A 26,327-nucleotide genomic window follows, 5' to 3' on the forward strand; every position below is an offset into this window, starting at 1 on the left:
ACTATATCATGTAACTCCAGGGTGTATCATTCACATTAAAGTCTGTCAATGGTGCCTCCTGCATGTGGGGGGTGGGGGTGGGGGAGGCATGCTTCATTGGCCTGCGGGACACTCGCCTCCCTCTCATTCACTCACAGCTGGGCAATTTGACTTCATAATCCCTCACATGGTACACTTACCATTTCTACAAACTGAGTTCACTGACCCATGCCCTTATCTGATAAAAATCTACTCTATAGAAGCATCCAGATTCTTCTGGATCAAAAACATACAACTGAGCTGTACCCCACAAAGAGTGAACCCTAATATAAACCCTGGACTTCAGTTAACAATAACGTAGTTAATAATAATATATCAATATTGGTTCATCACTTGTAACAAATGTACCACCAGAATGAATACAGGATGCTAGTAATAGGAGAGTGTACTGGGGGAATACAAGGCATTTGGGAATCTGTTGTACCTTCTGCATTCTGAAAACCTAAAACTCCTCTATTAAATAGTCTACTAAAAAAAAATCTTCGGGGGGAGGGGGAGATACAATTGCTGGCTAGGTAATACCTCCTGAATCCCTTGGAATTATGTGAAGGCCCTTGAAAAGCCCATGGGTTCATGCTGCTTTTACTGCAAAAAGTGTTTGGCCGTTGAGGGCTGATATACCCTTCAACTTCCCTCTGGAGCGGGGAGTGTCAACTCAGCAGCAGTTAGCATGAGGACCTTCTCCCATCTGCACGGCACGGAAGGGTCTACTGCACAGAACCTGCCAACCTTGCTTGGGCTACTGGACCCATTGTTGTTGTTAGGCCCCCTGGAGTCCATTCCCACTCATAGCATCCCCAGGTGACAAAGCAGAACTGCCCTACAGCGTTTTCCTGGCTGTAATCTTTACAGAAACAGATCACCAGGCCTTTCTTCCTGGGAACCACTGGGGGGTTCCAACTTTAGGTTAACAGTTGAGCACTTAACTGTTTGCACTGCCAAGGTAAGGTCTAAATGCCTCAAAACTATGTCATCTAGGCAGAGGAAAGAGGAGGATGAGGGCAGTAAGGGGCTCTCATCAACTGTTGCCCCTTAGGAAAAGCCCTCCCAGAGGTCCCGGTCACTACTCTGCTTACATCTCACTCTCAAGAACTTGGCCATGTGGCCAGATCCAGCTGAAAGGGAGGCTGGGAAATGTAGTCTTTAAGCTGGGCACATGGTTGCCAGAATACAATCTGATCTCAGTAAGGCAGAAGGTGAGAACCGATATTCGTTAGGTAACTAACAGCCTCTTGCACCTAACTCATCTTTACAGGTGATGAAGAAACACCGAACAGTTAAGAAACTTGCCCAAGAAAACAGTAAAAGCAGGACTTGGAATCCAAGTTTTCCCATCCATGTTCCAATGCCCCGCCCACTGCTGCCTTACCAGCGTCCACCCACCTGAACTGCGGCTTTCACAGCAGTCACACCAAGGCCGTTCACATGGCAGTATCTTCCCTCCCTCAACCAATCTCTCTCTCTGTCACACACACACACACACACACACAAACACACAAACACACAAACACACACACACACACACACACACACACACGCCACCTCCCCAGGCTCATCAGGACCATGAAAATTAGTCTCAGTCTCGAAAATAAATCTGTCAGCTCCATCAATCATGAAAAGCAGTCGGTCAATCAGCTGTAGGGGAGGAAAGGGGAGGGGCTCGTATCAAATCAGGGGTTGGACCAAATTGAAATTGACCAGCAGTTTCACTTTTTTTTTCACTACCACCGTCACCCTGACAGCTGCAGACAGACAGGGGCATAGAGGCCAGGGTTGTTGAAAGAACAAAGCGCTTTTATTCTCTGCTGCCTGCATTCTGGCTTGGCTCTGCAGTGACAAAAAAAAAAAAAGTGGAGGTCATCCCCTAAGCTGCTCCTAGATCCATGAGAATACTTATGCAAAGATAAGGCAGAAGAGAAAAACCAATTTTCTTCCAATATTTTTAGCTTCTTAGGAAAACAACTACAGTGTAGAAAATATTCATCTGTGGCACTGAGGCAAAGAATGACAAGGATATAAAGCAAACACAATAGGGCCTCACGGGCTGTGAGGGAATAACATAATTTAGAAACCCCAGCGTCAGCTAACTTCTTGAGAAAGTGTGCAGACCCCCAGTCCTCTGGGGGAACTCCCCAGAAGGGCCACACAGCAAACTGAAGGCTACTTTATTCACTTACTTTTCATATGGGTCCTTTTAAGTGTACAAGTAAATGGCTCTTGTATCTGAAGGGCTTTAGACTATAAACAATTCTACAGGCAAAAAGCATTTTAATAAGGAAGGTGGGTGTTGTATATACATTGTTGCAAGAGAACAAGGCACAGGGCTTGCAGAGAGAAAGTCTGAGAAGGATGACGTAGCAATGCGACAATAGGAATATATCAAACAGGGTCCAATAGGAGAAGAGCATGTCCAAACCTCACTACTTGCCAAGGTCTGATACAAGGAAATACAGGCAAACTTCACTGTCTAAATTCAGAACCAGTGAACATGTGTTAAGACCTTCTATGTGTTAACAACTGGGCTAACTATTTTCACAAAGGTTATTCATGTTATTCCTTGTGCCAAATCTATGAGATGTTGTTGTTAAATGCCATTGAGTCAATCCTGACTCATAGCAATCCCATGTGACAAGTAAAACTGTCTGTCCCATACGTTTTTTTTTTTTTTTCTGGCTATAATCTTTATGAATGGAAATTGCCAGGTCTTTCTCCCGCAGAGCCACTGGGTGGGTTTGAACTGCCAACAGTGACAAAAAAAAAAAAGTGAACATCATCCCCAAAGACACCTTTGATGCCCATGGAGTATATCTGATGGCAGGCAAAGTCAAGGGTATGATCACCTGCCAATGGCAGGTCCTCTGCCTAACTTTGTGTCACTTGAGCAGGGCATCCTGCTGTTCACACAGGAAACGTAGGATGCAACAAACTGAGTGGGTCTGGCACCTCTCTGGCCCAGCTCCAAGCACCCCATAAAAGGTAGGTAACAGCATTTTCCTTCTCCACTGCTCTTCGGGACCAACTGGCACTAACAGGATCTGGAGCCTACACGGTATATAACGTCCTGTGCCCGGTGCTGGCAACCCAGGGGAAAATAAGGCTAACACAACCTCGGCCCTGTGGGCCTTACAGCCTATGGGGGATGGCATGAAATTTCACAGGACAGATAGAAAAAAAAAAAAGTTAGATGGTGCTATAAACCAAAACAACCAACCAACCAACCAAATCCACTGCCGTCGAGTCAATTCCAACTCACAGCAACCTGATAGGACAGAGTAGAACTGCCCCATAAGGTTTCCAAGGAGAAGCTGGCAAATTCGATCTGCTGACCTCTTTGTGGGCAAACTCTTAACCACTGCACCACCAGGGTTCCAGATAGTGCTATAATCAGGTGCAAATGCATGGCAGGTAAGCAGTGAGTTGCTGAAGGTCAAGGTGAAAGGGAAACTCCAGGCTGTATATGACCTTCCCTGGCCAGTCTAATTTTGGAAATCTCCCATACATTAGATTAATACACACCTCCATTCTGCCTCCAACATTCATTGTAATTTTTTGCCATAGAATTATTTTGAAATATTTTAAAAAATAATTTTGCTTTCATTATTATTTGGCTCCCAGTAACCCATTTAATTTATGAATGCATACAGTTTCCCAGCAATCACTTTGTTTCTTTGAGAATTCTTTATCTGTAAGGAATGGTAATCTGTATTTCCAAATGTAATGAAATATTTTTAACACTAAATTTGACTATATATATAGAGAGCACACAGATAACATTTCATAGATAATTATATGCTTATTAGCTTCAATTACAAGGTTTTTAAAAAAATATATTTTTAAGCCAATAAGCTGCTTTTCCAGGCCTTAAAATATTTCTGTAAGCTGTGAAATACCCTGGCCACAGGGTGTGGTGACCAAAAGGAGCCTCACAGGGAGGAAGACAGGACAGGGAAGAACAGGAAGCTCTCGAAGGGCCTGGAATGTCAGGAAGGATGTGGGTGCTAATTTGAATTCAGGAAGAAAGAGGTCCAGATTTGCACTGGAATGGCCACCCTGGCTGCCCAGTGGAGGATGAAAGGCCGCAGGGGCCTGGAGCAGGGACATGCAGGATGGTAACCAGGAACTCAGGCAGGAGAAGGCTGGTGGAATGGACCAGGAGAGACGTGGTAACCCCTTCCCAGTGCAGTGATGACAGTGATGGAGACAAGAAACACATTCCCAGGCAGACAGGGGAATGAGGCAGTGCATCTCATAAAGCTATAGTGGAACAAGGAAGTGGCACTGGCCACAAATGAGAACATTCGAGACATCCAGGGCTGCTCTCCCCCTTGGAATATGCTCGTCAAGGGCAGAAGCTATTCCTGGCTAAATGGCTTCTATGGAGATGGAGATGGGCAAGCCAAAGAGTGTATAATTTACAGATGCCCTAGGTCCAATGTGCCCAGTCAACAGCAGCAACTAGGATCATCGTCTTTTCCAGGGTACCTGTTACGTTCTGGGCACGTATCTGCTCATTCGAGCCTCACAATAACCCAATGAGATGAGTGCTGTTAGTACAATTTTATAGATGAGAACTGGGAGGTCCAGAGAAGTTACTCAAAGTCACTTAGCTGGTTAAGTAGTGAGATAAGCATTTGAATTTGGAAGGTCATACCTTTCCCTCAATAAACTGCTGCATCCAAAAGCTCACTAACAACAGGACAAGAATATCACTATTACTGGCACTGAAGAACAATTTATACACAACATCACATTTAGTAATAGTCTATGCATTTAAATTCATACACTTAATCAGCATACGCTATCACTTTAGCATTACAATCCAATGGATCCAACAATGTCATTTTGTATTTGATCCCAGTAGCATGGGGTCTATAGATGTCCCTCCCACCAAATTAGTGGTCCATTGAAATGTAATAAAAATGGAGAAAAAAAAATAAGTAGCAAAATAAAAGTACATTTAAAAATACAATATAGTCTACTGGAAGAAAAAATAATAATAATAATTGGTCTTAGAAATTTACCAGGCCTCATAAACCTGGTAAGAATAAAGATCAGTAATGGGTGTAAAATCAAATGTGAGATTTCAATGAACTGTGCCCTGTCTGTCGATGGGAGAGCGAAACTGGAGAAACAGCGGGAGGTCTAAGACACAGAAGGAAAATGTACAGTTATGGCTGACTGGGTGTGATATGGGGAAGAAGAGGGAAGGATTCCAAATGGCTCCCAGATCCCAAACTGAATAGGCAGGATGCTGTTCACCAAACAGAGAGTGTGGTGGGCCATTTTTTTGCATTTGACCTGTAGGGTTGAAGCGGATATGAGACAGGTAGAAAAAGTCATGTAGACCTGGAGTGCCAAAGAGCAGTGGGAATGTGTCTGTGTCTGGTTGATACCACGGGGACAAGTAATATCTCACATCTACATCTAAGGAGAGCTGGTGTCATGAGAAGAGAAGTGGGCAGAGGGTACAGTTGTAAGAAACATTAGTAGGTGTAGATTCTGGAGATGAGAAACAGTGATCAGGTGAACTGAGAACCAAGTCCTCAATGCACATGAGCTGAATAAAGCTTTTATTTTACAAATAGAGAGCTGACATGCAGCCCGTAGGGAGGTGAGCCTGGAAATTCCCTTTACTGGCCTGGAAGGATGGGACTTTTCTAGGGTATGGAGGCACGTCCCTTAAGAGGAAGAAAAGCTGAGGTAAAACAGGAATGCCCTGAAGAAAAGAGAAGGATGGATGTGGGAGGAAAAATGTCAGGTGCTAAAAATTCAGAGCCTGCCTAAGCCAAGCCTAAGGGAAAGATAAGAACCTGCAAATATTTGACATGTGTTAATGCCAACAAGGGAGAGAATTGATTCTGCTCTAAACAGAGGGCTGCGACTTGTAAGTAATGATAAGAAATAAAAGCCATCGATTATCAGCCCCAAACACCAAACCACTTGTTTGCAGAGCTATTGTCTCAGGGAAATCAAGAGGAATAAAGGGAAATGTAGACTCTTAATAGCTATAGGTGGGCAGGTCCAAATAAATACAAGTGCCCACCCACTGTTGGGGGCAGGGTGTAAATTGACCCAACTTTTGAAGAACTATGTCTCAAAGTCTTGAAAATGCATATACCTAAAAAAAAAAAAAAAACAACAGACCCAGCAATACCACTTACAGAAATTTATGCAGGAAAATTATTAGATATGTAACTCAGATTTATTTGTAAAACCAAACCCACTGCTGTTAAGTCAATTCAGACTCATAGCAATCCTATAGCAAAGAGCAGAACTGCCCCATAGGGTTTCCAAGACTGAAGCTTTACGGAAGCAGACTGCCATATCTTTCTCCCCTGGAGCGGCTACTGGGTTTGAACCACTGGCCTCTCGATTAGCAGCTGAGTGCTTTAACCACTGCACCACCAGGGCCCAGATTTATCTATAAGGATACTAATTATACTTTTAAAATTCAGAAAAGACTTAAACCACCCAGACTTAGGTGTTCAAAAATTAAAGTTGGGATAAAAATGGTCCATCATATGTGAGCATACTAAGACTTTAATAAGAACATCTTTTCCACTTTCTCACTCCCCTTTCACCTCTCTTGTGCCACTCTGGGAAACCTTGATGGCGTAGTGGTTAAGAGCTGTGGCTGCTAACCAAAAGGTCTGCAGTTTGAATTCATCAGGCGCTCTTTGGAAATTCTATGGGGCAGTTCTACCCTGTCCTGTAGGGTCACTATGAGTTGGAATCAACTCAATGGCGGTGGGTTTGGTTTGGTTTTGGGGATGCCACTCTGGTTTTGCCTGCTTCCACCCCTGAATAGTTGCTCTTGTCAAGGTCACCATGGCCACCATGTTGCCAAAGCCAATTGGACCCTTTTAGAGCACATCTTACTCTACCCGAGGCAGTTGATAACTTTTTCCATTCTCAGTATTGCTGTTGACCTGAAGGCACCACATTTTCCTGCTGCCTCTCAACCTGTTTCTTCATAATCTCCTTTGAGGGCTCTGCCTCTGCAATCCAGCTTCGTGATGGTGGCATCACTCAGGCTCAGTCCTGGGTGCTGCGGTCCTTTCACACGCTCTATCTAGGTGATTATAACCATTACCATGCCTTTGTGGGGAAAATGTGTGCTCCAGTGGAAACTTACGCATTGTCTGCAGCCCATGCTTCCTTCTTATCTGATTCCGATTCTATGGAAGCTATCTTATAACTCTGAAAGTTGTAGATAAATGATAGCAATGCAGAATAATTTCTGTCTATAAACATGTAGATGGTTCCTGAGGGGAGGGAAAATCCCCTCCCCCCACAAAGTAAGTTTTCCTGCATTTGCATGTTTATTTCAATATTCTTAATCTATAAATGTGTCCCTTCTTTGGATTTTTCTTCATCTCTTCCTTGCAGCATCTCACCCGTTGCATCGTGAATGAGTTAAGCAAAACCTTTAACGCATACTCATTTCTATTTCTGTATGAGGGTCATGATTTTACCTTTCCTTAAAAATTATCTTTGAACAGTTTTAAGTGACATCTAGGTGCACTGGTTTGCAATAGGCCACTAATTTAAATGCTGGTGATTCTAATTCACCCACGGGCACTGCAGAGGAAAGACCTGGTGATCTGTTTCCATAAAGATTACAATCAAGGAAACCTTACGGTGCAATTCTATTCTGTAACACATGGGGCCGCCATGAGTCAAAACAGACTCTACAGCAAGTGGGCAGAGACAAAGAACCCAAATGTATACCCATCTGTGGTGGTTAAGATTGTGTGCCAACTTGGCTGGGCCAAGATTCTCAACGTTTATATGTGATCGCTCCTATGATGGGATCTGCTGTGCGTAGCCAATCAGTTGAAAAGGAGTTTCCTTGGGTGTGTGGCCTGCATCCAAATATAAGCAGACGTTGTGGCTTTTTCAACGCTCTCGATCATGCGGTTGGCTCCAGTTTGTCTGACTTCCGGTCCTTGGGACTTGAGCTAGTAGCTTACCTGCTGAACTTGGGATTCGTCTATCTTCACAGCCTGTGAGCAAGAGCCCTGGTCTCTGACCTGCTGATCTTGGGTTCGCCAGCCCCTGTGGCCATGTCAATCAGGAGAAACTTCTATTCTGATCCACAGACTTGGGACGTTCCAGACTCTACAGCACCCCGTGAGCCGTTTCTTTGATATAAATCTCTCTCTCTGTGCTTCACTGGTTTTGCTTCTCTAGAGAACCCAGCCTAAGACACCTTTTCTGACTCACTTTACTGGTTTGTATATATTTATTTCTGTATCTTCATTAAATATATGTAACCCTTCTTAATCTGAAGGATCCACAAAAACCATGCCATGTCTATTTTATTCATCATGTTATATAATACCAAGTTCCATACTTAGCACATATTCAATACATTTTTGTACATTTATTGAAATAAAAAAAATCTTAAGTACATGGGGAAATATTCATGATACACTGTAAAAAAAGGAAAGCAGTTACAGTTCTCTAAATCATGTATATGTTGGTTCAATTTTGTACAAGGAGACGTACATGACTACGTTAAAAAAAAAATAATAGTTACACCAAAATTTACTGTAGTTATTTCTACGTAGTGAGGTTCATTAATGATTTGTATATTTTTTTGTGTGTTTTGCTGTCGTCTTCCAAAATAAAAATAATAAAAACATATTTCTTTCATCAATAGTACAAAATGTCACCAAAAAAGTTAATACCTGTCTTAACTTTCCCACCAGGCACAGCGAAAGTCTGAACAGCTCCAGGCACCAGAGGTCCTCTAGCTTACAAGAAACCATCTTCATGAGTGTCTCCAACCTGTTCACATGACAGGCGTCATAGCTCGTCCCCATAGGGCCCAGCACTCTCCTAGGTAGTATCTTCCATTCAGTGTCTTTGAAAATACATGGCCAGAACTAAATGTCATGCTTTTGTGATATTTTGTGTGACGTATTACAGAGGCCCCAGGGCCCACTCATTCTGAACTCCCCATAACACAGGACACTGTTACCTTGATAGCCATACCTACTTGAGTATGCACAATCATCCATTCTTCAAACTTCTGGATATGCCAGCCATACACAGATGTATAATCTACTAGGCACTGTCCTCAAGGAGTTTAGAGTCTAGCACGCTTCTAGACAATGTGATGGTCCTTTGCTGCCTGTAGGAGGCTTTCAGGTATCCAAGCTGCTGCCCTGGCTTTGATCTAATGCTTTGGAGTGGGTGCATGAGGAGTCAAGTGCATGTACCAACCATAAAAGGTAATTAAGGGTCACATTTTATTGACTTCTTTCTTCTCAGGGATACTCTTCTGGGCTCTATTTTATTGTGTTTAGTTCATATACTGTCCCACATAAAACCCTCTGAGCCAAGTGCAAATGCATTTGCTGCTTAACCTTTAAATAATAAACACATTCAATTAATCAGAACTCCTGCAGCCTCCGCCCCATGGCCCCTACCTTCCCTCCAAGCCATCTGGTTAATATAAAATTCACAGCACATAGAACCCTTCCGTAGTGGGCGAAGGGCAAGAGCTCTAAGAACCTGGAGTCAGGAGATGCTATTTCACAGCTCTCTCGAGCTTTGAGATTTGGGGAAGACCACTTAACTCCTCAGAGCCTCAGTGTCCTCAGTGTAAAATCGGGGTGATCATGCCAGTTAGTCTCAGGGTCACTGTAAGAATCAAGAGTTACTGCTTGTGAAGGGCTCTGGGAAGATAATACTGTAAAGGCTATGCATATGCAGATAATGATGGTCTCATTTCCAAAACGAGTTTCCCCAACAACTGTAGGGTGGGGGTATGCCCCGCTAGTACATCCACAAGGCCAGGGAGTTCCCAGTTATGACTCTGGCTCTGATAGTCTTTAGTATTATTAAGAAGCTTCTTTGGATTGGGCTTCCAGCTTCCTTCCCTTCTACCCTCCCCTCCCCCAGAGACTTTCTCCTCCTTCCCCACTCCCCCATTGCTTGGGGGTACTGTAAGCTTATTTCACCAATGGTGCTGGGATAATAGGTTAAATATTTGGAAAACAAAGCTAGAATCTCACCTTATACCACAGACCAAAATTGACTCCATATTGACTAATGATTAATACGAGATATGAGGCCATGAGAAATACCATCCTGGTAACAGCTGTTAACTCTGAGTGATAGATACCCTGTTGGGTCATTTTAATTTTTGTCTGTGTGTTTTTCTGTATTTTCCAAATTTTTTGCAGGGCACGTGTATAACTTCACAACATTCATGCATTCAGCACATATCTATTGAGTGTCTCCTGTGAGCCAGGCACCCGTGGCCAGAACAGACCAGGTTACTGTCCTTGGGGAGTCTAAAGTCTAATAAAAGGGGCATGTAATAAACAAATTAACAAAGAATTAGATGGTTACAAATTAGGAGTTCTGTGAATAGAGGGCTATGAATGGTTAAAAGTGAGAGTGTCAAGAGGCTAATTTAGATCATGTTACTAAGTAAGGTCTCCCTATGAAGTGACTTAAACCAGTATGATGGGTTGAACTGTAATGAGTTACCTGGTGAGGGGTTGGGTGGGAAGAGAATTCCAGGGAGAGGGAACAGCTTGGACAAAGGCCCTGAGACAGGAAAGCCCTTGGCCATGATGTTTTTAAGGAAAAAAAAAAAAAAATAGTGTGGCTGGCACAAAGTGAGCAAGGAGCAGGAGGATGTAAAAGAGGACTTGTAGATAGGCATGAAAATTAAAGCAGACTTGAGATACCACTTGATGTCTACCAAACCAGAAAAATTAAAAAAAAAAAAAATTGATAGTACACGATTCTGGCAAAGTTATACTGAAACTACTCATATCATTATAAAATAGCATAATTATTTCATTGAAAGCAATCTGTGAAATGTAGAAAAAGCCATAAGGATGCGTCTACCTTTCAACACCTTCTTGAAATTTAGTCTAAGGAAATAATTCAAGCAGAAGGTTATAGGCAGGAAGATGGCGATGCTTTGGAAACAGCTAAATATTCAACAATACAGGGATCATTTAGCAAATTATGGTAATTAGACTCTATGAGACTCTATGGAGCCATTAAAACAATGTTGAAAACTCTTTAAGAACCTATAAAATATTTCCTTTATGATGTTGAGCGACAAGCGGGGGCTACTAAATGGTGCATGGAGCAGGATTACCTAAGAACGTGGTCAATGATTCAAAGCGAATATGCAAAGCAAAAAATATATATATTATTGATGCAGGGTATATTTTTATTTTTAAATTTTCAAAAATTTGCTTTGGTGCCAATACTACTTTCTTCTTTTCAATAACAAAGATGAAGACGGCCAAGAAGAATAGCAGCAGCTGCCACAGTAGCCATGCCTATTTTCAGCCCTGGGCCGGCAAATGGATTGGTTGGAAGAGTTGCATGCTTCTAATAATTCGAGAAATCCAGATCTAGGGAAATCCACATGACAAGAACAGATGGATGCTCTCTGCTGAGTGCCCATTAACCCCAACCCTATGAGGTCCATTAAAAACCTCAAAATTACTTGAAGGCCAGGCCAGTGGTGGGTGTAACTTAGAAACCACAATTGACACTCTGGTCCCTAGTTTCTGGCACGTGCAGTCCACTCCTCTCTGCATCAAGCCAAGTCTGTGGTCACTGCCCCATGTAAATCTCCCAGTCTTCTCAGGGAAGCAGGACCTCTGCTTTCCAGAATGGCCAGATATGGGCAAGGTACGCTGAGCTTCCTATGACTCTGACCTAGTTTTGGCTGAGGTTGCACACCAAGCTCTGAAAATAGTGGCCCTCCCAATCCTGAACGCAGCAAGAGGCTACCCTTTTGCCCTTAGATTTATTGCAGTGAAGGGCTTGTTGTTTACTGGTTTACTGGTGATGAGGGTCGAGACAGGGGGAAGGAAAGTGAGTCTCTAGGGTGTTAAAGTGGCAAAAGCTCCCATTTATTAAATACAAATGGAATCCTGGGCACTGCTCCAGGCACTTACCATTATATTGCCACAGCGAACTCTGCAGTCAGCCTCCAGGTGCTCTAAACTCAGCCACTTCCTAACCTAAGTGACTTGGAGCAAAGTACTTAACCTCTCCAGGGCTTGGTAGTGGTGGTGATGATAGAACCTACCTCATGAGGCTGAGGGCAGATTCAGTGAGGTAAACCTTACGAAGCATCATTGCTCACCATTAATACTGATAATCCTTATTCCTACCCAATGGGATAAGCAGTATCGTTCCATTTAACAGATGAGGAAACCAGCTCAGAGAGATCAAACAAATTGCCCAAAGGCTATCTAGCATGCTAATGACAGAACCAGGATTCAAGCTCAGATTCAAAAGCCTTGTAACATCTGAACACAGAGCCTGAAGCTTAGTTTGCATTCCAGGGCTCAGCAAAATGTGGAACTATCCCTGCACTTTGCAAGAATGGCGATTATTCAATAACTAAGATAAAAAGAAGCTCTCCATTTATACAGCGTACTTTATGTTATATAAAGACCCTTGACAGTCACATGGGACTTTAAGAAGGAAAACTACTTTTAAGTGGTATAAACTTTATAAAACACAGCAAAACAAAGAGACAACATTTACAATGGCCCACAGTCTCATTACCTAATCACCATTAGGGCCACCCTGCCCCCTTCATGTTAAGCTCAATACAAAATATGTGCAAAGATGGCCCGAACTTGAAGTTGGCGATCGAGCCTGGGGAGAGCTGAACTGCTCTGGAAAACTGCAGCAGAAAAATGGTGGGTGACTTGGGGAAAAAAGGCAGAAAATTCCCTGCCTGCTGAAAGGACTTTTAAGAGCTAAGCAAGTCTGAGGCATAGAAGCCCTGGTGGAACAGTGGTTAAGTGCTTGGCTGCTAACTGAAAGGATGACGGTTCAAACTCACACAGCGGGAAAAAGACCTGGCAGTCTGTTTCCATAAAGATTAAAAAAAAAAAAAAAAGCCTAGAAAATCCTTTGGGGCAGTTCTACTCTGTCACTATGGGTCAAAATCGACTCAGGGGCACCTACCAAAAACATCCAAGTCCAAAGAGGGATTTTAAGTTGTCTGTGGGTATGACGCCAATGCAATTCCTTGCCTGCGTCCCACTATTCATCAAAATCTTCTGTGGGAGATAGCGTATGTTCACATAGCTTTGGGGGAAGGGTCCCACATTTGGCCCATGTTAAACATGGGGAAATGGCATGGTGTTCCAGAATACAGGGCAGGAGAAAGATGGGAACCACATATGTTCCTCAGGGAACCCCCCAGAGGTCTTGGGATAAGATCGGACTTCAGGCAGGATCTGGAATGGGGAATTCTGCTCAATATAGCTCCAACTGATAAATTAGCCCCAGCTGATATACTGCATATATATATACACACACACATCTCTCTCACAAAATTGAGACAGCAATTACATATGCAGTTTTGTAGACTGATATTTTTAATACTTATTATAGCATGAATATTGATCCACGCCATTAAATATTCTGTGAAAACATGGCTTAAAATAAAAAAATTAAAAAAAAAACAAACCCGTTGCCATCCAGTCGATTCCAACTCATGGCTTATAATACCTGCATAAAACTCCACTGTTGGCATACACAAAAGTTCACCTAGCTACTGCCCTATTGCTGGCACATTTAAGTGGTTTCAAGTTTTGCCCTTATAAATAACGCAGTGATCACCTCTATGTATAAAAGTCTTTTTCAGCAGCTCTGATTATTTTCTTAGGGGAAAAAAAAAAACACATTAGCAAATTGTCCTGTAACTATGTCGTGCCAGTTCACCTACCTGCAAAGATGCCTGTCAGAGCCTCTTTCCTTGCCAAGGCTGGTTATTCCCAATTTTTAAAAAATGCATTTGGCAATTTAAAAGGCAAAACATGGTGTTTTACTGCTTTACTTTGCATTTATTTATCTGTGACACTGGGCATTTTAAATACATTTTTTGCTGTTCATACTTTGGCCACTACCTATTTATATCTTTTAGCCTTTGTTTCCAGCAGTGTGATTATATTTTATTGACTTGTTAAAGTTCTTTATGTATAAAGACATGATCCTTTTTTTTCTTAATTTTGTCAGATACATTTCCCCATGCCTAGTTTAATCATTTGCTTTCTGAATTTTATCAATGTCACAGAAGCATTTTCTTCTTCTCTTCCTTTTTTTTAATGTAATAAAATTTGTTAACTGTGAGCTCATTGGTGTATTTGTTTGCTTTTAATGAGCTGAAAGTTCTTCTCAATGAAAGAATACTTCTTTTTAATTTTATATTATTTTCTTTTTCTGTTCTTAATTTAAATCCTTAACCTATTCAGAATTTATTTAGTATTTTTTCAACATTATTAGCCAATTACATGTGTACTATTTGTTAAGTAATTATGCATTCATATATTTTAAGAGCCAGTTTCACCAAATACTGGATTCTGTTCTGGGCTTTTATGGCTATAATAAATGTTGGTATCATACAATGAAATCTGCTCCCCACTTTTTTCCCAAGTATTCTTGACTACTTTATCCTGTATATTCTTTCAAATGAATTTTGGAATCACTTTGTCAAAATGCAAAAAGAATCCCATCAGGATTTTGACTGCAATTGTATTAAACCTATAAATTAATTTGGGAAAAATTGATATCTTCACAAAATTGAATTTGCTAAATTCAAGAACATGATATATCTCTCTAATTATTCAGGTCTTATTTTTTTTTTTTTTATTTTATCAGCCTTGATAACATTTTGAAGGTATCTGTATTTTCATACAAATTCTCCACATTTTATAGTTTATGTCTAAGTATTTATATTTTAATTGCATTTGAGAACAGGATACCTTTTATTGTATTTTATAATGGTTATTACTGGCATATGGCTAGTGGTTTTTATTTGCTTTGTGTCTGACCATAGTTCTGAAATCTCTTCGTTCTAGTAACTGTCCCCTCCCCGGCCCCCGCCCTTTAGTTCAGTTAATTCGCTTAGGCTTTAAGTTTATAAGAACATATTCTGCTAGAAATAAGTACCTTTCCATTTCTAGCTTACTAAGAATTCTGAACAATAATGAAAGCTGAATTTTATCAAATTATTTCCAGCCTCTCTTGAGAGGATCTGATGATTTTTATCCTTTGACCTACCAATGTTGTTGCTGCTGTTGTTGTCTGCACTGAGTTGACTCTGACTTATAGCAATCCTAGAGAACAGAGGAGAGCTGCCCCATAGGATTTTCCAGAAGATCGACAGGTCTTTTCTCCTACAGAGCAAATATATCAATATTTTTCTTAATATCCAGCATTTTCATCAGTGCATTCATGGAATAAACTCAACTTGGTCATGCACATTAGGCTTTGATACTGATAACAGATTTTGAGGGTCAATTTGAAAGAGGTGGAGCTCTGTAGTGCTGTAGTTAAAAGTTCAAATCCCAGCTGGGCTACGTGGAGCAAATAGGAGGTCTTGGATAAGTCACTTACCTCTCAGATAGTAAGTAGAAGAAATTATACCCACCTTGCGAGGTTCTTTTAAGAACTGGAAATAAAATACTCAAAACAATCTCAACTCTATAGGCCTTACCTTTTTTTTATGGTAGATAAATCAAGTACTCGCTGTTTTTATTACTATAATCATACATTTTCCTTGTGTTATTATCTTAGGATTTTTTACAGCTATAGGAGTAATTCATCTCTAACTTCAATATATCTTGGGGCTATCCTTTTAAATCCAGGAATAAGATTTTTTTTTTTTTTAAACAAACAAATGGATAAAGAAATAAGAACAGTGCATGTAGCGTGTGTACTGCAGCCTGACATGTTAGTCATTTGTGGCTGGCAGAATAACAGCCCCCCAAAGATGTCTGTGTTCTAAATCCCAAAACCTGTGAATATACCAGGCTACCTGAAAAAAGGAAATTAAGATTGTAGGTGGAATTTAGATCGTTACTCAGCTGACCTGAAAATGAGAGGCTATCCTGGATTATCCAGGTGGGCTCAATGAAATCACAGGGTTTGTAAACATGGGAGAGGGAGGCAGAAGAGAAGGGCAGTGTTATGGATTGAATCTTGTTCCCTCAAACAATGTGCGTCAACTTGGCTGGTCCATGATTCCCAGTATTGTTACTGCCCACCATTTTGTCGTCTCCTATGTGACTTTTCTATGTATTGCAAATTCTACCTCTATGATGTTAATGAGGTAGGATTCCTGTGAGTTATATTAACGAGGCAGGACTCAATCTACAAGATGGTTGTGTTTTAAGTCAATCTCTTTTGAGATATAAAAGAGTATTGAGCAGAGAGACATGGGGACCTCATACTACCAAGAAAAAGAGCCAGGAGAATAACATGTTCTTTGGACCAAGGGTCCCTGTGCTGAGAAGCTCTTCGACCAGGAAAGAATGATGACAAGGACCTTCCTCCAGAGCTGACAGAAAGCCTTCCTCTGAAGCTGGCACCCTGAATTCGGACTTTTAGCGTCTTTGTTAAAGCCATCCACTTGTGGTATTTCTGTTATAGCAGCACTAGATAACTAAGACAGGGTAATGGGATGTGACAAAGACTCTATCCACTCTTGCTGGCTTTGAAGATGGAGGAAGAGGACCAGGAGCCAAGAAATGTGGGCAGCCTTCAGAAGCTGAAAAAGGCAAAGAAATGGATTTCCCCACCAGAGCCTCCAGAAGAAATACAGATCTGTATTCCTTGATTTTAGCCCTGTGACACACATTTGGGACTTCTGATCTCCAGAACTATAAGATAAATTTGTATCGTTTCAGCCATTAAGTTTGTAGCAATTGATTATAGCAGTCATAGAAACAAATACACCATTATTATCATTAATATCTCTCTGTGCCTCTCCTTTCCTTCAATTCTCAGCCTTCAAGGTTAGGAGGGGATTGGTAGGTATCTACCAGGGTATATATGTTGGCTTTCTATTCTACTTCCCCTTCAGGAGGCTCCAGCTCTCCAGGGAACAAGGAGTGGGAGAAACATCTAAGTGTAACAGGATGTTTAATGGGGTTTCCCTTGTCGTTTTGGAATTTCACCTAAAGCTACAAAACAAAGAAGAGTAAGTGATACTCCACAGAGAACAGCTAAGGTGCTTCTGATGTCCTTTCCAGAGACTGTAAGTGGTACCCAGGTGGACCCTCACTCACTCCCACCACCACAATCAGCCGAGGTAACCAGGAGACTGCATGGGCTGGGAGAGGAGAGTCTCTGAGGTTGTGAATTGTGGGAACAGGGGGAAGGGCTTTGTTTTTTTGCTCTCTCTTTCCCAAGCCCAACAAGGGGGCTCCAGGTGAACCACATATATAGATTGGGGGAGAGGGCTATCTGTAAGAAGAGGAGGTGGGCATCTTGCTCTCTAGCAGATGCTTGCTCATCTGCAGACACTTCTTGTCTCACCCAGAGGTTCCAGAACTGGGTGTGGTGAGAACAGGGTTTCACCCTTCTTAATCCCCTCACTCTTACTGCCACTAAAGCTCTTTGAGGAAAGGGTGGTCATAAATCCAGCTTCTATGGCTGCCTCGAACCTGGATCCACCTGCAATATACTAGCAACAATGTTCCTTTGAGCATGGTGTAAGGGGCATGGAAGGCCTCTCCCTTCCTAGTGTCCCATAATGCTGGACAATTTTTTTTAGAGACCATTGACCATTTTGTTTCAATTTTAGATGGGACAGTGATTAGAATCCTATTGGCTTGCCATGTTTCCATATGATTTATGGGTCATCTCACCAGGATTATGGCAAGGAGAAATGGTGGTTAGATGTTTGTACTCATACCACCTTCTTTCCCAGAAGGAAGTTTCATTTACTTCTAATTTATAATCCTAAGAGTTAGGCTTGGTTATGCCACTCTCATTTTACAGATGGCACAGCAGAGGCTTAAAGAAATGAAGAAAAAGCATCACAGGAAGACATGTGTGACTTTGCTCTACTTTCTAGACCCTGAATTACCTCCTTCTGTCTTCCTATCTCCTCTATTTTGCCCTGCTCAGAAGAAAGCCCAGGCTACCTACTTCCAAGACATCAGCCATTGAAAACCTTATGGAGCATAGTTCTACTCTGACACACATGGGGTTGCCATGAGTCAGAGCTGACTCAATAGAAACTGGCTATCTTGCCCTGGGGCTGCAAGCGAGACTGGAAGATTCTTGCAAGCAGGTCCCATTGGCCCCTTGGAGAACATAGAGACCATCTGAGAATGCTCATTGCAGAGGGTCAGTACTCACCTCTACTCCCTATTTGCCCTGGACTTGAGAGGCCTCATCCTCACTAGTCATGGCCTTCTGGAAGAGAGAAGGGTCTTAACAATGCGATTCTCTCTCTTACTCAGGACTAGAGAGAAAATTAAAAAAAAAAAATTCCCATTCTCCACCCCACCCCACCCCCATCGTCATCAGGTGTCATCACCATCACCACTGGGGCCACAGCCATACATCATGGGCACCAAAACAAATGCACAGTCATACACTCCCCATCTCCCCTGCACTGATCAGAGCCCCGGAGGTAATCAAACGCTTTACGAAGAAGTAAAAAGAGTAGCAAGTAGAGAAATCCTTCTCACAATTTGGTCCATCATGTCACAGTGAAGGAAGTCAGTTTAGGTTCTGATACCCTCTTCCCAGACCTGATATTTATTTCTAAAAATTATTCATTAAGGGGGGTCTATGTTCTGGGTTTCCTAATAGGCATATAACTTATCTCATTGATACTTCACAACAAAATGGTATATTATAATATCCATTAAGTGGGAGAAAAGAAAATGAGGTGCAGAGAAGTGAAGTAACATATCCATGGTTGTTCAGCTAGCAAAGGCTCAGCTTGAAATAGAAGCCAGGTCCTTTTTGAATCTAAAGCCTCTCTTCTTTTCACTAAATTCTAATACTACTCTCACTTCATTGAGCCCAGAAATTTGAATTTCTTTTTTATCCCCCTGGAGAAAGAAGACTGGTAGACACATACCCCTTCAAGTAGAAATGCATAAATATGTAAATAAAATATAACGTGCAATCACGCCTCAGGTGGAGGGAACAGGAACAGAGCACTGCAAATCAGCAGCATATGTCACATTGATGGGCACGCAAACTCACGTTTCACATGGAGACACAGACTCGGTGAGGCCACAATGAGGTGGGCTCACGGGCAAGGGGCTTTTGATTGACGAGACTAACCAATCACAGAAGAGGGGGCTCGTGATTACTTGGTCTGCAGGAATGCTGATTTGTGATTCCATAACCATGATGTGAAGAGAGCTGTCTGGAGTCTGGTCCAAGCAGGGCTTTTGAGGATGAAGGAAAGAGGTTTCTGGGGCATAAGAGAGATGGCTTTAGACATCTGAGTAGCATTTTTGACCTTTTCAAAGCACTTAGATATACATGATCACATTTGCTTTCAGGCTTGTACTTCAGGAGGGGTAGTGAATGATTATACCGAGGAAAAAGAATAAAATGATGAGTGAAAAAGTAAATGGGGCACCTCAAGAGAATCACATGAAGAAGGAATTAAATTGCTTTCATAGGTACTGAGAAGTTCCTTTGATCCTGAAATCCAGGTGCAATCAGGTAGTTTTCAAGGAAGAGGTAATCTGCTGCTCTCTAATGAGTTCCAGGTTTACAAATCTTCACACTCAAACCTGATTTCCTCCTTGACCTTAAACCCCTCCTTGTCTTGCGGTTTCCAGCTCAGAATGGTATCACTATTCATCTCCCAGTCATCTAAGCCAGAAGTCTTGAGTGTCATCTTTGGCTCTCTTCCACTCCCACATTCCCAGATTCCTGTTTAATAGTTTGTCCAAGTTCCAGTTTAACTGGTTAAGAGTCTTGCTCCAAATTCTAGCCTGCTTGGCTGGGATGCAGCTCTGGAGCCAAACTGCTGACAATTTGCCCCTCTGGGGATTGACTCCTGCTCCCTGTGCCCCCAGAATCTACGTGCTCATATAGTAGCCTGACAGACCTGGCAGAAGAAGAGTGCTTCCTCACCTGCCCTGGCTGAATTGGCCCTCCTAGTATCCTTTTTTTTTTTTTTTTTTTAAATAGTTACAATATATATAACAAAACATTTACCAATTCAACAATTTCAACATGCGTAATTCAGTGACATTACGTTTGTCATTTGTGCAACCATCACCACTACCCTTTTCCAAATCATTCCACCACCATTAACAGATACTCAGTTGCGGTGCAGTGAGTTACTTCATATGGCCCTTTTAGCCATGCATGGTCTTGTAACTCCCACACAATGATTGGGTGTGACTAAGCAAATAAGGTGTTTGTGGCCCACCAAAGGGATTGGACAGCCTGCTAACAATGCAAGTAAGGTATATGGACCCCTTGTGAGGGTGGGACCATGCAATTAAGATGTATGGAAGCCTAATGGGGGACTGATCAGTTTTACCACCCCACTAGGCTTAAAAGAGAGCCAATTCTAGAGCAGAGAGGGGACCTTACTATAATTAAGAAAGAAGAGCCAGAAGTGGAGCATGTCCTTTGGACCTGGGGTCCCTGCACTGAGAACCTCCTAGACCCAGGAGACAGAGAACTTTAACACCAGGCACAGCACAAGATGAAGAGAAGCAGCAGCAGAGAAACCGCAGCAGCGGAACCAGGAAACCGACACAAGATGGCTACAGTGGGCTTCCTGGTCCACCAAGTGAGGCGGCTACAGTGCACATGCAGATGCATGGAGCAAGAAAGCTGAGCACCTTCAGGCAGGAGGCTCGCCTGTGGAGTGGGGTGCCTCTAGGCACTTGCTGGTAGAGCTAAAAGAGCACTGTAACACTTGCCTAAGCAAGGCAGAGGCCAGGCCAAAGGCCTGTCCTGAGGGGTCTGAAAGGAGCCTGTCCTCAAGGGGCCAAGAGGAGCCCTGAGTGGCCAAGAGGAGCTGAGAGAGCTGTCCTGCACTGAAGAAGGGAGACTTTGCCTATATGCTTCCTGATTTTGATTCCGTAATCTGTTACTTCCCTAATAAACCCCATAACCGTGAGTATGGTCTGAGTCCTGTGTGGCCGTTGCAATGAATTATGTAACATAGCAGAGAAGTACAGTGTGCCTTGGGAGGGATAGCTGGTGTCATAATTGGTAAAAAGGTTGGAGGATGGAGGTATGTTTGACCTCCACCTTAGAGGAATCAGCCTTGGGCTGATGTTGATGGTGATTTTCTCCCTTCGTGAAGTTAGATAAGGTCAGATGTCCCCACGCCATTTTTATATCACTGCCCACTAAGCAATGACTCCTCCTCCTCCCTTCCTCTCCACCCCTAGTAACCACTAAAAATCTTTGGTCTCTATACATTTGTCTATTTCATGTAAGCAGGATCATATAGTATTTGTCTTTTTGTGATTGGCGTATTCCATTCAGCATAATGTTTTCAAGGTTCGTCCATGTTGTAGCATATACCATGACTCCATTTCTCTTTATGGCTGAGTAGCTCACTGCTGCCAAACTTCTGCCTATTCCTAGCATGTTTTTCCTGGGTCAGCCTCTGCTAAAACTGCCTGGGACAGAGTTGGCACATAAAGGGATTCAGAAAATGTTTAATGAAAATGAAGCTTCAGTGTGTAGCACCCACCCATTCTCAAGTTGGTTTCCCTACTGCAAGTCTCCCTCCCTCCCGACCCCACTCCTCAAAGGACACTTGTGGGCAGAGGAGGGCCCCAAGATTGGAAACTCCATCAACCCATGGCGTGGGAAACTCTTGGGGCCAAGAGACTGTTTTGTGACCTTGGTCAGAAGACTCTGAGCCCTAGTTTTCCTACTTACAAATGGAGAAAACATTTTCCCCCCACCTAAACCTCAGAGCTGCCTTCAGCATCAAGCAGTATAAAGGGCATACTACCAAGGTGGCAGGTGTGCCAGTGGCTCTTAAACTTGGGCTTATAAAGGCATCAGCCAGAGGGCTTGCTAAAGCACAATTGTCTGGGGCCCACCCCTAGAGTTCCTGACTCAGCAGGTCTAGAAGTGGCTCCTAAGAATTTGCATTTATAACAAGTTCTCAGATGATGCCAATGCTGCTGGTCCATGGATCACACTTCGAGGTCCACTGAACTTGATTATCCGAAGAGCACTGCTCTTTCCACGCCAACCCTGTTCTCCTCCACGAATTGTGCTATTTCAACACTCAACTTTATGCTTATGTTTTACCCTTTTAGATGTTTAGTTGGAAATTTAACCAAGACTATAAACTCCTCTGGGTAGAAATTATACCTTCCACACTCTCTCATTTTTTGTTTTGTAAAATAATGAGTGCATTTTCTGTGTGATTAATAATAGAATAGGGAAAGGAGGAAAACTCAAGACGACCAACCCCAGTAAACAACACCCACAAATGGATACCAGCCCTGGAGTTTTCTTAAAAATTAATTGTGAAACAAAGAACACTCTACCATCAGTCGCAATGCAGGAAAGATTATTTTCTTAACGACATATTTTGTAAAATGTGGTTATTCAAGATTTCAGCTGTAACTTACTTAAACACCAATATTTTTTGAAATATAAAACCACAAACTCCATTTCAGCTCATAATTTTTATAGTGATAGTCAGACAATTGTGTTTTTAACATGTAAAATCCATTATATAGTCAGAGCAACAATTTGCAATAGATGGTAAACTTTTATTGAGATGATCCTCTTGCGATTGAATTTCAAAATGTATTATATGATCATCAGCAAATAAGTCCATGGGGAATGCTAAAGTACTTTGAATATCATTTATAAAGATCAAAAACCCTGGAAACCTTCACATTTACTCTGTGGAAAGAAAGAAGTCTCATTGGCAGGATCAAATCAATTATTTTTATGGGTGAATATTGCATTGCAAAGCTGAGATAAGATATCACCCGGTTTAATAACATATCCTTACGTCCACTTAAGGTTGTAAGCTTCATAATCAGGTTTCAGTTAGAAATTTTACAAAGGTCCGTCTTTTAAAATAATGAAGAAAACAGCGTCTCAGTTCATCACAGTGGTTCAAAAACCTTCAAAGGAATATTTCCAAGTAATAGGAATATTCACTGTCCTTTAGCTATTCAGGGCCCTGGTGGTGCAGTGGTTAAGAGCTACGGCGTGCTATGGCTGCTAACCAAAAGGTCGGCAGTTCAGATCCACCAGCCACTCCTTGAAAACCCTATGGAGCAGTTCTACTCTGTCCTATAGGGTCACTATGAGTTGGAATCAACTCAACGGCAACGGGTTTGGTTTTGGTTTTTAGTTACTTACTACAGGGACATACTACTGAGAGATTTAAGAACCTTACTGTCAATTTTGCTACGACACAAATTTGTTCCAACATGACTGATATATTAGAGAGGAATTTGAACATAATGTAAATTTTGTGTTTGGTTACATTGATTTAGTAAGCGAGAAAAACTAGGTGAAGCTAAAAACTGCACCCATGTGGGAATACACAAAATACATACACCTCAAACATCTCCCTGTTCCCTCAGTTCACCTTGTGTGTTTTCGGCCATACTTATCCACATCTGGTGGTTCAAGTTTTCACCAATTCCAGATGACCTTCCTTCCACCACTTCACAATAACTTGTAGGCTGCACCCTTCTGATCCACACCTCCACAAACTAACTTTAGGTCTTCTTCAAGGTAAAGCACCATGGTTATTGGAGTATTAATTTCTTCACCATGTAATGGGAAGAAATTACTGTGTGTAAAACAGTGTTGCTGTTTTTTCAGGTTCCTATCTTATTTACCACCATCTGTCAGTTTGTCATACTGTACTGAATTACATACTGCTATGATGCCGGAAGCTACATCACTGATATTTCAAATACCAGCTGGGTCACAGATGGTGGAGAGATTTCAGCAGAGCTTCCAGATTATGACAGACTAGGAAAAAAGGCATGGCAATCTACTTCCGAAAATTAGTCAATGAAGACCTGATGCAGCACAACAGAAAACTGTCCAATTTAGTGCTGGAAGATGAACCACCTAGGTTGGAAGGGACTCAAAATACATGGTGGGTACCATCAATGGGCCAGAGCATATCATTGATTGTGAAGATGGTGCAGGACCGGGCAACACTTTCTTCTGTTATACACAGGTTGTCATGAGTCATTATCAGCTGGACAGCAAATATCAAGAACTACAATATGCGTCACTGATGAAATTTTTGAGTCCTGTGCTCCTACCCTTATTTCTTCCCATAAGCCCTTGGAAATCTTATGGGACAGTTCTACTCTGTCCCTATAGGGTCACTATGAGTCAGAACTGACTCAACAGCAACAGGTTTGTTTTGTTTTTTATGTCACACTGAACAGAACCAATTAGTATTTTCCCTTGATTTTTGGTCCATGGCGGTCACTGTATATTGATGGATCCTTCTCCTCCCCACCTGGAAGCCATCATTGACTCTCTTTCCCCTGAAGCTGATGGCCCATTCTGCCCGCTTCCCTGAGCCCCCACTGGAGCACTCCCAGCTCTGTGTACCTCGCTGATGGCACTCCATCTCCTTTTACCTTTATTTACTCATCATGGTGTGACCAAAAATCAAGGGTACTAGAATCAGATGACCTAACAGCAAAGCCTGCCTCTGCCTAGTTCTATGACCTTGCGCAAAAGTTTCAAAACATTGAGCTTCTATTCCTTCAATTATATATGAGATAAAACCACTTATACCAATTGGCTATTTAGAGGAGGGAAATGAGATAATATAAGTAATGTGATTTGCAAAAAAATAATCGCCAAGTTATTTTACCTTCTTAAATTGCATTCAGAGCCAGGAACATCTCGGTAATACAGTTAGAAACACAATCCCAGCCAATAGCCCCTGATTAGAACCATAGTACAAGCCAGGAATCCTCAGGGATACAAACAACTCTCCGAGACACAGTCCCAGCCAGCAGACTCTTAGTATAACCCAGGAATCTCAGAGAAATAGAGTCAGATGCCTTCAGGGTACACTGGGCCAGGAGCTCTTAGGGGTATAGTAAATTACAAAGGACCCTCTGAGAAACACTCCAATCAGCAGACTCTTAGGAGCAGCCAGTATCCTTCAGGGGATATAGAGCCAGAAAGCTCTAAGGAAGAAAGGCAGTTCCAGAACCCATTCAGAGACTCTGTCAGAGCCAGGAGACACTCAAAACATAGTTGGCACAAGGAGCCTATTAGAGACATAATTAGCATCAGGAACCCTTGAGAAAATTGTCAGAACCAAGAGCTCATTAGGGTTGCAGGCCCAGCCCAGGGACCCTCAGGGACAAAGCAGAAACCAGAAATCCCCTGGAGACACAGCCAGAACCAGAAGCCCTCAGAGATACAGTCCAAGTCAGGAGGCCTTCAGGGTACACAACCAGAGGCAGGAGTCCTCAGAGACACTGTCAGCACTAGGATGCCTCAGACATACATATGGTACCAGTAGCTCTCAGAGAGAGAGAACCAGTGTCCCAACAAGACCACTGTCTGAACCAGGAACCTTGCAATGACACAGATCAAATCAGGAGGCTCTTAAAATCACAGTCGTAGCCAGGGTGTCCTCTACAGCAAGACCAAAACCATGACTGTTTTTCTCAACAATAGTAAGCACACTCACATTGAAGAAGTTTAAGGATGATTTGGTCACAGAAAGCCAAGAGCAAGGTCACTCACAGCTCCTGCCAAGCCTCTCACAGGGGAGTTTGGAAGGAGGCTCTTACCTGCACACTTGGTCCTGGTGGTGAGGGGAGGCCCTGGTGGTCCCGTGCCCCCCTCGCCTGGGCGCGTGAGCAGCACGCGGATCTCGTACTCCACATCGGGGTCCAGATGCCATAGCTTATAGTTGGGGGAGTCAACGATGTGAGTCTCGGCCCAGGTACCCGTGGTGGTGCGATACTCTACCTCCTTCAGGATGATAGGGCCATCACCGATGATGGAGTTGGCATTTGGCTTGATCCACAGGTAGGTGGCTCCCACAGCCAGCAGCTCTGGGGGGGCGATGGGCGTGGGAGGCTCTGCAAGACAAGAGATCATCAATAAGTGGTTTATGGAGCAGAATCCAAGCAATGAGGACAGGGAACAGAATTACATATAAAATATGTGAAATTATACATACAAACAGAGCCACGTAAAATAGCCCACATCCCCTTTTTTAACCTTATTCACACCCAAAGTTAGTTTTTGCATTTTTGTATGCAAAGACCTGAGTTGGTGTTTTTGCAATAACTCTATTCTGCATCTACCAGATTTCATTCACTCAAAGCAAGGAAAGAAAGAGGCAACTGTGGAATGATTTTTTCAGAGTCCTTCAAAGCTGTCCAGGTTAATACTCTGCTTTCTATCCTAAAATCAGAAGCTGCCTTTACTGAATTTGAGTTTCGTTTGAAACTCAGGGGCATCTGAGCTTTATAAACATTTCTTATACAGGAACACACAGA

The 26,327-nt window shown here is 42.5% G+C and overlaps 1 protein-coding gene across 1 annotated transcript in view; it reads right to left on the reverse strand.

Moving 5' to 3' along the window:
* Positions 1 to 26,327, reverse strand: part of PTPRT (protein tyrosine phosphatase receptor type T) — a 1,291,533-nt gene that overhangs the window by 686,615 nt on the left and 578,591 nt on the right. The window contains exon 7 of the mRNA XM_064276097.1: positions 25,611 to 25,904. Within this exon, the coding sequence (XP_064132167.1) occupies positions 25,611 to 25,904 (294 nt within the window). The remainder of the gene's footprint in view (positions 1 to 25,610; positions 25,905 to 26,327) is intronic.

Source organism: Loxodonta africana, chromosome 24 (assembly GCF_030014295.1).
Source record: "Loxodonta africana isolate mLoxAfr1 chromosome 24, mLoxAfr1.hap2, whole genome shotgun sequence".
Taxonomy (NCBI): Eukaryota; Metazoa; Chordata; class Mammalia; order Proboscidea; family Elephantidae; genus Loxodonta; species Loxodonta africana.